The 13,006-nt window shown below is 42.4% G+C and overlaps 1 protein-coding gene across 11 annotated transcripts in view; it reads right to left on the bottom strand.

The window, feature by feature from the left end:
* Positions 1 to 8,752, bottom strand: part of RPS6KC1 (ribosomal protein S6 kinase C1) — a 91,867-nt gene extending 83,115 nt beyond the window's left edge. For 5 of the 11 annotated variants that reach the window (XM_075707263.1, XM_075707258.1, XM_075707262.1 and 2 more), the window contains exon 1: positions 2,803 to 2,903. In XM_075707263.1, the coding sequence (XP_075563378.1) occupies positions 2,803 to 2,862 (60 nt within the window). In that variant the 5' untranslated portion in view covers positions 2,863 to 2,903. Of the gene's footprint in view, positions 1 to 2,480; positions 2,597 to 2,802; positions 2,904 to 3,791; positions 3,829 to 8,647 lie in introns of those variants that run through there. The other 6 variants (XM_075707267.1, XM_075707264.1, XM_075707257.1 and 3 more) reach the window with 3 other exon arrangements.
* Positions 8,753 to 13,006: the final 4,254 nt, after the last annotated feature.

A 13,006-nucleotide genomic window follows, 5' to 3' on the forward strand; every position in this document is an offset into this window, starting at 1 on the left:
CCATCCTTTCCAGAAAGAAGCAGTTATCTGCCAGCCAGGTTCCTCCCAGCCAGGTATCTACCTTATCCTTCTTCCATCCCATTCTTTGTATTCTTTCCATTCAAGGAAGGATGAGAGTTCAATAGGAGAATCAGACCAGGGAAAGAACTGAGCAATAAAATTTACACTTGACTGCTAACAGGTTTGCTATCAGGATGAAAAAAAAGAACAAAGACATTTTATACGTTGGCCTTGGTTCTGGTCAGACTCACTATGCCACATAATAAACCTGAACACTAATATGGAATGATTAAAGTAGAACAGGGTGGAAAAAGAGAGACTGCAATACATTCAGCAGTTGATTCCAGTGTTCCATCAGTCAAATATCTCAATTAGCTTAATACAACTAACCACAATTTAAAAGATTCCAAATATTTCTGACTGATTTAACAGGTTGCCTTCTCATGACTGATCACAATTACAAAAACCTACTTTTTTCAAGCAAACCAGATTTAGAGCTAAGTAAAAGGTTTAATTTTAGAGGGGTGTTTTGTTGTTGTTGTAGTTTTGTTGGGGGTTTGGAGGGGGTTTGTTTGCTGCTTTTTTTTTTTTTAACACTGAAGTCAGAGGCCTTCTGAGTTTCAGCAGATGCAAGTCCTACCTACAGAATAATGCAGGTATGAGGTAACAGGACTGTTAACAGTGGATATGCAAAGCTTTAATATGGCAACACTCTATCCACCTTATAAACTTAGCTATACTGAAACTAGCAGCCCTGATTCAGCCCCACCTATTGTGCACACATTTCGAGGACTCGATTACAACTAGTACTTGGTGGAGTTCAACAGACAAGGGAAGAAAAATCAGAATCTCTCAAAAAGGCCAACTAGTGATTTTGCTATCAGAAACAATATTTTTTCAATGCTGTACTTCCATCTAATCCAATATCCAGAAAGTGGATGATTAGCACTTCTTGAGCAGTGTGCACATAGAACATAACATTGCTTAAGATGGTGAAGTCTTGAAACATCAAGTTACTGTATTGTCAGTACTTGGAGATGACATGAAAAGCTGCCAGAAAATAAGAGCACGAGATTCCATTCCACTAAAAAAGTATCATTTTTTACTGCTGCAAGTGATCTCCCAATAGCCAAGAAGAAAAAATAAATATCCATAAGTAGCTTGCATAGCAAAAGCAGTCAAGGTCATCCTAAAACCTTTCACAAACTCATGGAAATCATGCCTTTGCTTGCATGCATGCGGCTCGGCAAAGTTAGCGAAGTTCCCACTCTAACATACTCATTAGAAATCAGATTTGGAGGAAGGACACACTGTACTTTGAGGCTCAACGAAGCACAGCAAGTATATCACAAAACATATGTTAGATCTGTAATGCAATAAGGTGCTTGTCATGGCTAGAGCCAGTAGATCTCTATTAACTCATGCGACTCATCCATTCCACAGTGAACAACCCTTTCTCCTCCATGAATAAGAAAAAACCCACAAGACTACACTAGCTACAATTGCCTAACATGCCATGTTGCCACCATCAGTCCCCAGAAGCAAGGAAATTAAAGTTATATCCGCTAGCCTTTCGGTATCTATTAACTCCTCCATGCACAAATTCACATTAACGTCTCTCATCCTTTTGAGAAGAAAACCCTTCCAAGGTTATCTTCCTTCCTGTCCCAGCAACAACAGTTGAGGATATCTTGAATTGTAATTGGCTACAATGGGAGAGATGCTGTATTAAAGGCTTGTATCCCAAAGGGCACTTAAAAGAAGTGACAGAAAACTGGCAAGTAGAGTTGAGGTCACAGTACACAGGCTTATGTACAGTTGTACGTATGTAATGTATGTATTAACATCACAGCAGTGGCATTAAAAGAGGCTTCTGAATGAGTAGGCAGGCACAGCTAAGTGGTCCTATATGGGTGCAGGAAGAGGGTTGCATAAGACATTTTGTAAAGCAACAGGGTGGTTGTGTGCACAAAATTTTGCCTACTGAATTTCTAATTGAACATTTTGGAAAACTGAGGTAAATTTCATTTCAGCGGGAACAGATTAGGACCATATTGTTTTTCTTTCAAAGGCTGCCCACAGTTCTTTTTCTATCATAGGAAGCCAGTATAACAGAAAAGCTCCCAACGTACATGGTTTTCTGACTACAATTCACCCTCACAGCAAGTACCATCTAGAGTATTCCTTTTAATAACTAGAAACTTTCAGATGCTCGCTTGTAACAGAATCATACCACACCTAACATGCTATCACATGCAAAATAATTAATTTGATACAGTGAAGGGTGGAAAAGGGCAATCATTAACGAGTTCATAGAACACTTAAGTCTTACGGACCAGAGTTTGTGGAATCCTGCATGGCTACCCTACCGCCACAGATCAGAGCAATGACCAAAGCAATGACTAAAAGATATGCTTTTGCTATTGTTTCAAAACTACTTAACATATATTCATGCAATACTCTAGCTGAAAGACACTTACAATATATTTTTCTGATGAATGGTTCATCAACAGCTGCTATAAAGTGGTTTTCCCACAAATGAAGATTAAGGTAATGGCAGAATGTGCTCATGGATAGGTTCAATTCAGGAGTCTCCCTGGAAAAGGTGAACATCAAGCTACAAACTACAGTAATGCAGTTCTAAAACTAGATCCATGATCATCTCTGAGTCTGATAGGCTATTTTTCATCTTCTAGAGATTAAAAAAAATGCAAAAAGTATGAATGTTCATGTTTGCCCGATTCTCAAGATTTCAAAGAAGGATGCAACAAAGGAGTGTTAGGTGTATTAGCCAATTCTCACCTCTGCCAAGCCACTAATCAGTAACTCATGTTTGACCACACAGAGATGCAATGAATTCATTTATGGGCTCTTCTTTCATCAACTATCCAGGTTCTCCTCAACTGTAGTAAGAGACTGCACCAGAAATTGAACATATGCATATGTTACACAATGTCTGAAAAGCCATAACGTTGTGCTTTTGAAGGAAGTTTTTGCATGTACATAGTATAATAGTATCAATGTCAACTCATTTGTCCAGAAGAAATCAAGAGGGGAAAAAAAAGGTTTTTAATCTAAAAAAAGACAAAAAAACCCACAACCCACACGTGTGATGTATTTTTTTGTCTCAATAAAATGGTTCCTGACAGTCTTTTGAGGTATTACAGAGGCACAAGAATACAGCAGACCCTTATTCAGAGCCTTTTCAGAAGAGGTGAAGAGTAAGCAATTTTAAAGTTTTATCAAAATATATCACTGGAAAAAAAATTAAGGAGCCTCAGAGAGATAGGCGTAATATAGGACTTCGAGTCTAATCTCTCTCAACTACTCCTACACTCCTCCATTTTCCCTCTTCACTAATAGACAGTAATGATGTAGGCTTTTCAGTGAAGTGTTGGTTAAAGAGGAAAAGAGTACCTACAGCTGAGACCTAAGACTTGGATTGTGGACTGATCTCTAATTTTACCAGTAGGAGTTAAGTAACCATCAATTTGCCAATTCCAGCCCTGAGAAAAGAGCTTGCAAAGTTATCAAAGCAGTTTTGTCATCAAAAGACACTTTACTCCCTAAGACTTTGTTTCAAGTCACCATTCATCACTGAGGGACGAATTGCAACATGTTACACTAGCTACTGTTTTCAACTATGAAAGCTAAAGACAAATGGAAACATACAAAAAACTGTTTGCTCAAATACAATGACAAAACACACAGAAATTGCTAAATTACATCAAAGATGCTTCAAAAGACATAGTGTGATACACAAAGACATTTGCACAAGTTTAAACTGTTACCTCCTGGACATCCTCTGGATTTTTTCTTGAAACAATCTGAAAAGCAAAACAAAAAACCATATAAGCGCTTGAATTTTCGGTTTGAGAGTAGCATACAATGTCTCGTTGCTGAAGAGAAAAATCTGGAAAAAGGCCAACAGATGCATGTTCCTCTGTGCTCAGAAATGTTTTTGTTTAGTTTTAGAGAAGTCTAATATCCAAATAACAGCACAGTGAGGTATTTCAGCAGCAGAGTCAGTCACTGTGATTAGAAATAAAGACGTACATTCTAGGCAAAATGGCACAGAAGGCATCTCACAAAACAAAGCTACATAGAGCACATCCCCCATCATCTTTCCAGTCTCTTCCTATTAATTCATATTACTCCCAATCAGCAGAGCTAATTAAGGCTACTTGGTTTAATATAAGCTGCACACAACCTCACTGTGAATGTGAAGCTTTGCATTCACTAAGACAGTATTTCCACTTTACTTACAGCCATCAATGCGCACACACGCCTGACTCTATCCTTGTGTGTTTGTTTCTCCTTAAACACTCTTTGCCTAATTAATTATAAATTACTTTGTCCAGAGGAAAACTGCAGAGAAAGTGAAGCTTGGCTACACACCATAAAGCCTGTGTTTTGTCAGGATTTTTTTTCTTTAAATAAATATTGATCGCAAAAGCCTTTGTAATCCAAGTTCTGTATTGGGCTTATAAACAGCAGTAAGAGCATATCCACACAAACAAACAAATCAAATAAAGCCATCTTTAATTCATAACTGCAATTATCTTGTGCAAGTCAGTACATCTTTCATTATAACACAGCCAAAGCTGTTTAATGAAATAATTAGCCTATTGTTAGCTAAAGCAAAATACAGCATTCTCAATCCAAACTGAGACTATTCACACACTGACGCACCCCAGAATAATTAATACTGTGATAGGTGATGCATACAGGCAAGCACAAGGAGTCCATACTACCTGCACCCCAGAGACAAAAACACCATCCCGCTGTACCGCAAGCACCACGCAGCTGTTGCTCTAAGATGGAAGTCACTGAATCTACACTTTCCTCTTGCTAAGTGACAATAACATACACCTCATACTCCCCACAAACTAGCTCTCTTCCTCCCTTTCATTTTTCAAGAATCCTTGCCAAAGCCTCCCAGATTTCGTAACATCAGTTTACTACACAGACTAGCCACTGTAATCTTTCACACATTTTGGAGGAGATGAGGCAGAAAAGGGAAGTGTTATCTTCTCTAGCAATCCCCCAAAAGACCTAAAACATTTTCTTTCACAAGTCTAGGTTCTTCCTCTCACCTTGCACATCAATGTCCTCTTCTTCCAGCATAGTCTACATTGACAAAACCTTCCTCAACTTTTCCTCACTCGAGTAATCTAACGTTTGGCAACTTTACCAAATTTTAACCTTGGCGGCTGTTGCTCCTTCATTCACTACCAGACAGTTCGTATGTACAATTTGTGAAATATTTCTAACCTTCTTTTCTAATAGCTGGCGCACTTGATGTAAGGAGCCTGTAGAGCTGGGGGAAGAAGGTGTCACAGGCATGGCTACACATCACAGAAGAACACCAAAGGGCACACACCAACTGTTTTGCTTTGCAGTTCACCTTTAGTTAAAGCCTTGCAACAGTTTTGGCAGCTAGGTAAATTACCAGATGGACAGAAGGAGACCCAGAGAGATGAGTAATTACCCAGCCAGTTAGTAAGAACCTGGAATAAAACCCAGAGGCCCTGTTTCACACTTGTTCTAACGTTACATTGCCTTCTATATCTACCAGCCATGCCAACTTTAAGTCAGTACGCAATAATTTATGTGTTGTCCTACTTTGTTCTTCACATCCTTTTCTGAAGGTCAACCTCAGAAGAGGTCTGCCCCTTCAATCCAACCTATAATCAACCTAGAGACTTGGCAAAGATGATCCAATCCCCCAAATTTTCAGTGCACTTTTTTAATCCCCCCACAAGGATCAATGCAGTCAGCTCCTTCTGCAAATCTGTAATGCAAGCAGCTTTAACCTATTTTTTAAAATATCATTAGGATACCCACCAATGAGCTAAGCAATGCATGATTACTCCATTAGGCTCTGAAAACAGAGAATCCTGCAAGGATCCTGACCATCAAACAAACTATTTCAGATTATCCTGTTCCTTGTCTGACCTGCAGATATCCAACATAACTCATTACAATTTTTATTATCATTAGTAATTGCAATCTTCTAAATTATCTGACCTTTTATTAGTGGCCTATATTTCCAGATATCATTAAAGAACACTCCTAGTATCTCAGCTTGCTGATACCTCTTTCTGTTCTTTAGCCTTTGGAAACGTGTATTAAAAAAGCCAATATTCACTTAATCTTGTCTACACTTAAATTATTTCACAGTTTACAAGTAAATAAAATATATATTCTCTGCTATACAAATAAAACCTTTAAGAAAAATCTGCAATAAGGATAGACCACCTTAGCACTCAGAAGAGACTGCACGGGTAGTCCTGCCTTTGGGTCAGATGTTTAGGACACACTAAACAAGTGCTTTCTCATCCATGATTATTAATCTATCATTATACTGGAACAGAAAGTTCCTTTAACTTCACTTCCCAAAGTATTCACTCATACACCACTGAAAGGCACCAGAAATCTCCAGTAGCAGGTACTGAGTAACCCTAGATCTCAGCCAGAAGGATATTCAATAAAACAGGAAGATCCACCTCACTTTTTTCTTGGTGGGTCCCCAAAGTCGCTGAGCATCAGATCAGCAAATACAGCTGTAGTGCTGTGATATCAACCGTGGAGCCAGATCACTGCAGGAACAGGAGGGAGGAATAGGAGGAAAGAAGAAGGGAGGGTAACAGATATGTACACTGAATTATTTTTAAATCATTTTGTTCAGCACCTAACTCCCCAAATCATCTCTTCAAGTACTATGTAACAGATTACCAGATACAGCCCTACTGAAACAAATGTTATTTATAATTCTACATTTGTGAACCCAAAGCATCCTTTGCTGCATAAGAGAGAAATGTTTTTTCACTTTGACAATTTAGATATCAAAACACACTGAAGAACTAATGATGTCTGGTTAGCTCAGCTGATTTTGGACAGTTCATAGACTGATCAGCTCCTTGCTCTGTACTAAATCACGCATAGTCAGCACACTGCCTGATTCTGCACTGACTCGCTTGGAAAAGCACCAGAGCATCTACAACTTACGGGACATGCAGAAAGAGTGACATTCTGCACTAGTTAGCCACAACTTGCTCTTGAACAAGTCTGCATAAACCAAAATATCACAGAGCGTTTTAACTCGCTTCGGTCAGTAAGAACAAAGTCACCAGAATAAAATAAGCTAAGTCTTGGCTCATTCCTATTACTCCCCATTGCACTGACACAACTTTTTAAAACACCCACACACACTTAGCCCATCATGAGCTACTGCAGAAAGACCTGAAGGTACTGTTCTCCTTGCATCTATCTCAGGACAGGCTTTTTAGATTAAAACCTCGTAGGGAAAACCAACTTTTTTTTTTTTTCTCTCAAAAAATACTACATTTTATTGGACTAAAAAGAATGTTTTAAACAAGTCCCACATTTGTGTTTGGTGGACTTGCATATATATATTTGACAAAAAGGAATAATAAAAAAAACCCCTTTTAATTTCACAAGTCACGCAAAGCGATCATACTCGAACAACCTGAGAGCTATTATATATATATATACACACACATACAGAACGCTGTATTCTTTGAATTAAGGGAAGGTGCATATAAACGTATGTTGGTCTACGGGCAGAACGTCTACAGCACCAGTAACAACAAGACCACAGGTCATTTAAATAAACTCTGTCCCTCTGTGACACTTTCTGATGCTCTCAATATACCATACCTGTGACCTGAAGTCCCACTCGTCTTGGGCCTATCTCCACGTACTTACTTATTGCCCCTCCCTCTTCCGCTTAAATAGGAAAGTGGAGGGGAAAAGCAAGCAAGAAATTTCCATAGTGGAATAGAAGGAGCTTTCCACAAAACTAGCGCGAAGCCAGCTCTCCCAATGCCCAGTTATTTGCTTCAGCTTTCCTTCTTCTCCTACTAGGCCTCTCTTACTCACGCCGACCCTCTTTGCCCAAACGGGGTTGAAGACTAAGGCGCGCGCAGCCCTTAAGAAAGGGGCTGCCTAAACAGTCAGTTCAAACAGCCCTGTGCTCCCAGCGTAGGCGTGCTGTACCTACGTACTCTGCTCCCCCATTTCTCCTCCGGAGCCGACTGCGCTACGGGGCAGGTGGGAAGACAGAGCAATTTCGCTGCACCCTACTCAAAGAGGTTTTGGGGAGAAGAGCGGGGGGCGGGGGGGGGGGGGGGGGGGGAAAGACAGTTGTTTGATTTTAAGCTATTCTGGTACTCCCCGCAACAAACAGGGAAGAAACTGGCAGTTAATCGAAAGCGCGTTTGAGGCAATGACAACGTTCCGTGCAGTGACGGGTTTGCAGGAGGGGACCGCGGCTCCGCTCCGGACAGGCCGCCGTGCCCCAGCCTTCCCTCCCTCCCACCCGCGCCCCCGCTGGGGGCTTCCACGTCGCGACGGGCCGATCCGCGCAGGGCTGCCCGGATCCCCGCCGGCACCCAGCCGCAGGCTCTGTCCCGCACGCACCGGCGGCTTTAAAGACCAAACAGCAGGCAGGCCGGCCGCGGGGACCCCAGCAGGCGAGGGGCGCGGCGAGGGCAGGGCGAGGGCAGGGTGAGGGCAGGGCGGCGGCCCGCGGCGCCCCGGGCAGCCGGCACGGAGGAGGCCGAGGCCGGGGCGGGGGCTGAGGCCGGGGCCGGGGGCCGGGGCCCGGCGGGCGCTGACTCACCCGCGCCGTGACCTTGTAGACGGTGTGCCCGCGGGGGTGCCGCCGCGGCTCCGTCACCGTGTAGAAGCGGGCCAGGTCCCCGCCGCGCTCCCGCGGGCTCAGCATGCTGCCCCCCGCCGCAACGCCGCCGCCGCCGCGCCGGGGCCCGACCCAGGCGGAAGCGGCGCCCAGGAACGCCCCGCCCCGCCCGGGCGGTGCCGGGGGCCTGGCCGGGCCCGCCCCGCCGCGGGGAGCCCCGCCCGGCCGCGGCCTCCGCCCCGCCGCCCGCCGTGAGGGGCTGCGGTGGGTGTCTGGCGGCTGGGCCGAGGCGGGCGCGGCGGCGGTGCCGAGCGGTGCTGGGCGGCCCCCGGCCCTCGGCCCCCGGCCTGGCCGGGCCCTCTCCCCCCGCCTCCCACACCGCTTCCCGCTGCCGGGTTTGAGGATCCCCGGTTCCTAACAGGCGGCTTGGATGCGGCCGCCTTTGCGGGAGCCTGGAAGGCTTCATGGCGTAGGTGAGGCCAAGGTGTCATGGTCACAGCATCCAGCCCGGCGGCAGTCCGGTCCTGTTCAAGGTGCTCTGGTAGGGCATGGCTGTGAGGAGGGATTGACGCTCAGCAGTGACCACCGAGCCCCTTTCCAATACGGGTGTCCCATGGCATCCATAAATCTGTAGCAAGACCTTCCGCTGGTAGAGATGGTACACCGCTTCCAGCATTTCCCGTGGGCTGTTTTGAGATATGCTGCCCTACATCTAAAGGCCTGTAACGCAGAAACGACTCACAGATTTTAAAGAGGAATCTTAACAGAAGGGCAATTTCGACAGTTACTGAATCGCCATGCTTTGTGTTTTCGCGTCTTCTCCAGGTTCTTTAAGCTGTACCTGGACTTCTCCCTGCAGATGGGCTCTCATGTGCACACAGGTCTGTGAAACGTTTTGCTGTGAGGAAACTCTCCAGGGTTTGAGGTGCATTGCTTCAGTTCGAAGGAGCGCAACTTTGTGCTGCAAGACGTTCTCCTTTTGTAAGATTACAGGTACCTTCAATTACTTGGCTGTAGTGGGATCTATACCAACGTAGGTCTATACAAATAGAGATCACACTTCGGATTATATAAACTGTTAAGATTATTTTCTTTTTTTTTATCACTGTGTTTTCATTCATTTAATAGTAGATGTTAAAAAAACAGCTTTTCATTACCAGGTTATTAATATCACTGGTCTCATGCCGGTCTTTGACATAAAGAAAAATACATAAGTGCATTTCTTTGTAAAAGATGAGAGACTTGTACTGAAGCTCATAGTAAGCGTCTCTCCTTTGAGGATGACTGAACTGCATTGTGAATCTTTACAACATTCCCAATTATTGCTATGTAAATGAAAGGTCGTCTTCTATAATCACATTTGTTTTCTGAGTTGTAGATCAGATTCAGTTCTACAGATCTGGAAGCACAAGCTCACTGTTGACTCTCTCTAAGCAGTTTAAATGTGACACTGTTTGGAAGCACTGCCACAGTTTCACCTCATCCTTATTCCTGGTGATTACAAGATTACTGTTACTTTTAATTTTGACATTGCCCTCACTCAATTTGTATCTCATTATAATGGGAATTCCAACCTGCATACCAGAGGCAAGTAGGTCCTGCAAACATGCAGAGTCAGGGAAACAGGCATGAGTGGGCCAGCTGTTCCCCTCCCAGGGCTGGTCGGACGAAAACCAGTTGATTTGACAATCCTGGAGAGCCTAGCAAAGTCAGGTCAGAGGAGCTCCAATAGAAGCGTTCTAGCATCCAGATACAGCTGCTTCTTTGAATAGTGCTGTCCCAGAGAAAGGTCATTTTCTGTGGGAGAACACAATGACCCTTCCTAACATGTCATAGGATAGAAACAGTCCAAATGTGAGTTTTATAGCATCCTGTCTCTCGTTTTAATTACTTTGACTTTCCCAGCTATCAAGTTACTAGAAAGATTCTTTATCCTTTTTATCTCTACGAATTGCTTGATAGGTCTAGTCTATTTTGCATGGGGAACATTTCCCATACATTAAGGAATGGGGAAGAAAGAGGATATTGATTGTTAGAAGCTCACCTGCACTCTCATTTACCTTCTGAGAGAGGAAGAGTATGTCTTTTACATCTTTTGAGAAGGTGTTGGTGCATCTAACTTCATGGAAGTAACTATCAAAAGGAGCACCTCAGAGATAATTTGGTCTTGATCATCATTCTTCCAAAGCAAATTTCTAAGTCCCAAAGCTAAAAGATATGCATCAAACTCCATTAGTTAGTGACTGTTTGCAACTGAAGTTTCATTGAAAGGGACTTTCCAAGAAGAGATCTTCTGTTTGGAGTAGTTTTAATGTGCAAATGAGGGACCCTAATCTGAGGTTTGTTTAGATAGGAAATTAAGGGGTTGGACAGAATGGTCTCAAGGATACTTTTTTATTCTCATCTCTAATTTTAGCTGTAGGAAGCTTGCAGCTACTCAGATGTAGTGGCATCACATCCAAAAAACAAACAGCTGGCTGAAAATACACTTGCTCAAGTAAACAAGGAAGATTTTCTAGCATGGTATACTAATTATTTGATACATCATGCAACTTATATAACCCTCTAGTGTAATAACATGGTTAGGCAACCAGTTCTGGTATAAATTTGCTTATGAAGCAGCACTTGCTTGTAACGTCTCATAAGATGTAGTAGTTCTGAGGTTTTAATGGTATAAACAGAAATCAATGGGACTGAAGCCATCATTGACTAATCCCTGATAAATTATATAATAGATCTAATTTAAATTTCAATAGCCAGTTGATGCATCTTCTGAGAAAAAATTCTGTCTTGAAATGCCATCTAACTCAAAAGTTAGCAATTTGGTGGGAGGAGGAAGGGAGAAGAAGCAGGAGGAGTAGAGAACAAGACAGAGAAGAGTATATTGCAACTGTATAACTGTATAACTCCATGGCTGAACCAAGGAGGACAATAGAAATGATCAGCTATATGGAGTAGCTTCTTCATGCGGAACAATGGAGTAGTCTGAGATTTTTCAGCATGGAAGAAGGACTAACGTGAGGGGACAGGATAGTGTTCCATGAAATCATGAGTGGCATGGAGAAGATGGATGGGGATGGATTGTTCAGGCTCTCTTAACACAAGACCCAGAGGCCAGTGAAGCTGGTATGAATGAGGTCATAAAATTAATAATAATAAAATAGTTCTTCACATAATGACTACTAGACCTGCATGACTCTTGTCAAAGGATGTTGCTGATGCAGAAAGTTCACAAATTCAAGTTCTTGGGGGAGAGAGTCACTGAGAGTAACTAAATAGACAAACACATCAAGCTTAGGAAATCTACTGAGCTGAAAACAGCTAGAGGTAGGGAGAGTGTTCATCTGAAGTTTGCCCAGCCCCTGCACGTCTCTAGGCATCTGCTGCTAGCCGCTTTTAGAAAGCAGGAAAATGAGCTCACTGGACCATTGATCTGAACCACTGTGGCTGTTCTTATGTGCAGTATAATCAATCAAAACATCCCTCAGTGAGTCAGTAGTCTCCATTCACTAGCGAGTTTTGAAAGCTCAAATGACTCATAAAATAATTTGGCTTCTGGTACAAATCAGAATTTGGAGATACCTGTTTTGAAGAATATCTCTTAACATGTTATAGCCAACCTATATACACAAAATAATAATTAGAGGAGAGTAAACAATCCACAATTAAGTGTTACTGGCTTATTAAGACTTTCCTAGGTCAAGGCAAGAAATAATAGCAACATTGAGATGAGAAACAATTTGCATCATACTAATAGGTTAATCTTTTTCTTATCTTCTATTTTGTCTGTTACACAAGTAATTTTTATGCTTATCAGCATATTTTCCTTTTCATTAAGGTTTGTCTTAAAAAAGCCCAAAGCTTCACCCCTTCCCTTTTTCCAGCATCACTACTGAGATTACTATTACGTAAAAACCTTTGAAGTGACGGAGTAACTTGAGTGTCTTATGCAGGTCACAATACAGAAAATAACTGCATTCCGTGGGAAGATTCCCTCTGCTCCTAAAAATCACAGCAGTTGTTGTTGTTGCTATAGCTATGGCTTACTGTCTTCTATCTTAGAAATATATCTACTGTATAAGAATACTTCAAAAATATAGAAAAGCACAAATTACAAAAATAACATAGGTCTGGAAAATATAGTCAGGAGAGCTTTTACTACCCATGTATTATGGAGCTAGTAGCTTTGCTCTCTTATTACATTGCGAAGAAACTAACAGAAAATGGATGTGTATTTTTACCTTTTGCCAGTCAGTAACTTGCACCCAAGAAGTTGAAAACCCAAAGTGGATTTGACACATTGCCTAACTTACTCCAGTTCCAGTCTTCCCTACCACTCTT

Source organism: Pelecanus crispus, chromosome 3, assembly GCF_030463565.1.
Source record: "Pelecanus crispus isolate bPelCri1 chromosome 3, bPelCri1.pri, whole genome shotgun sequence".
Lineage (NCBI taxonomy): Eukaryota > Metazoa > Chordata > Aves > Pelecaniformes > Pelecanidae > Pelecanus > Pelecanus crispus.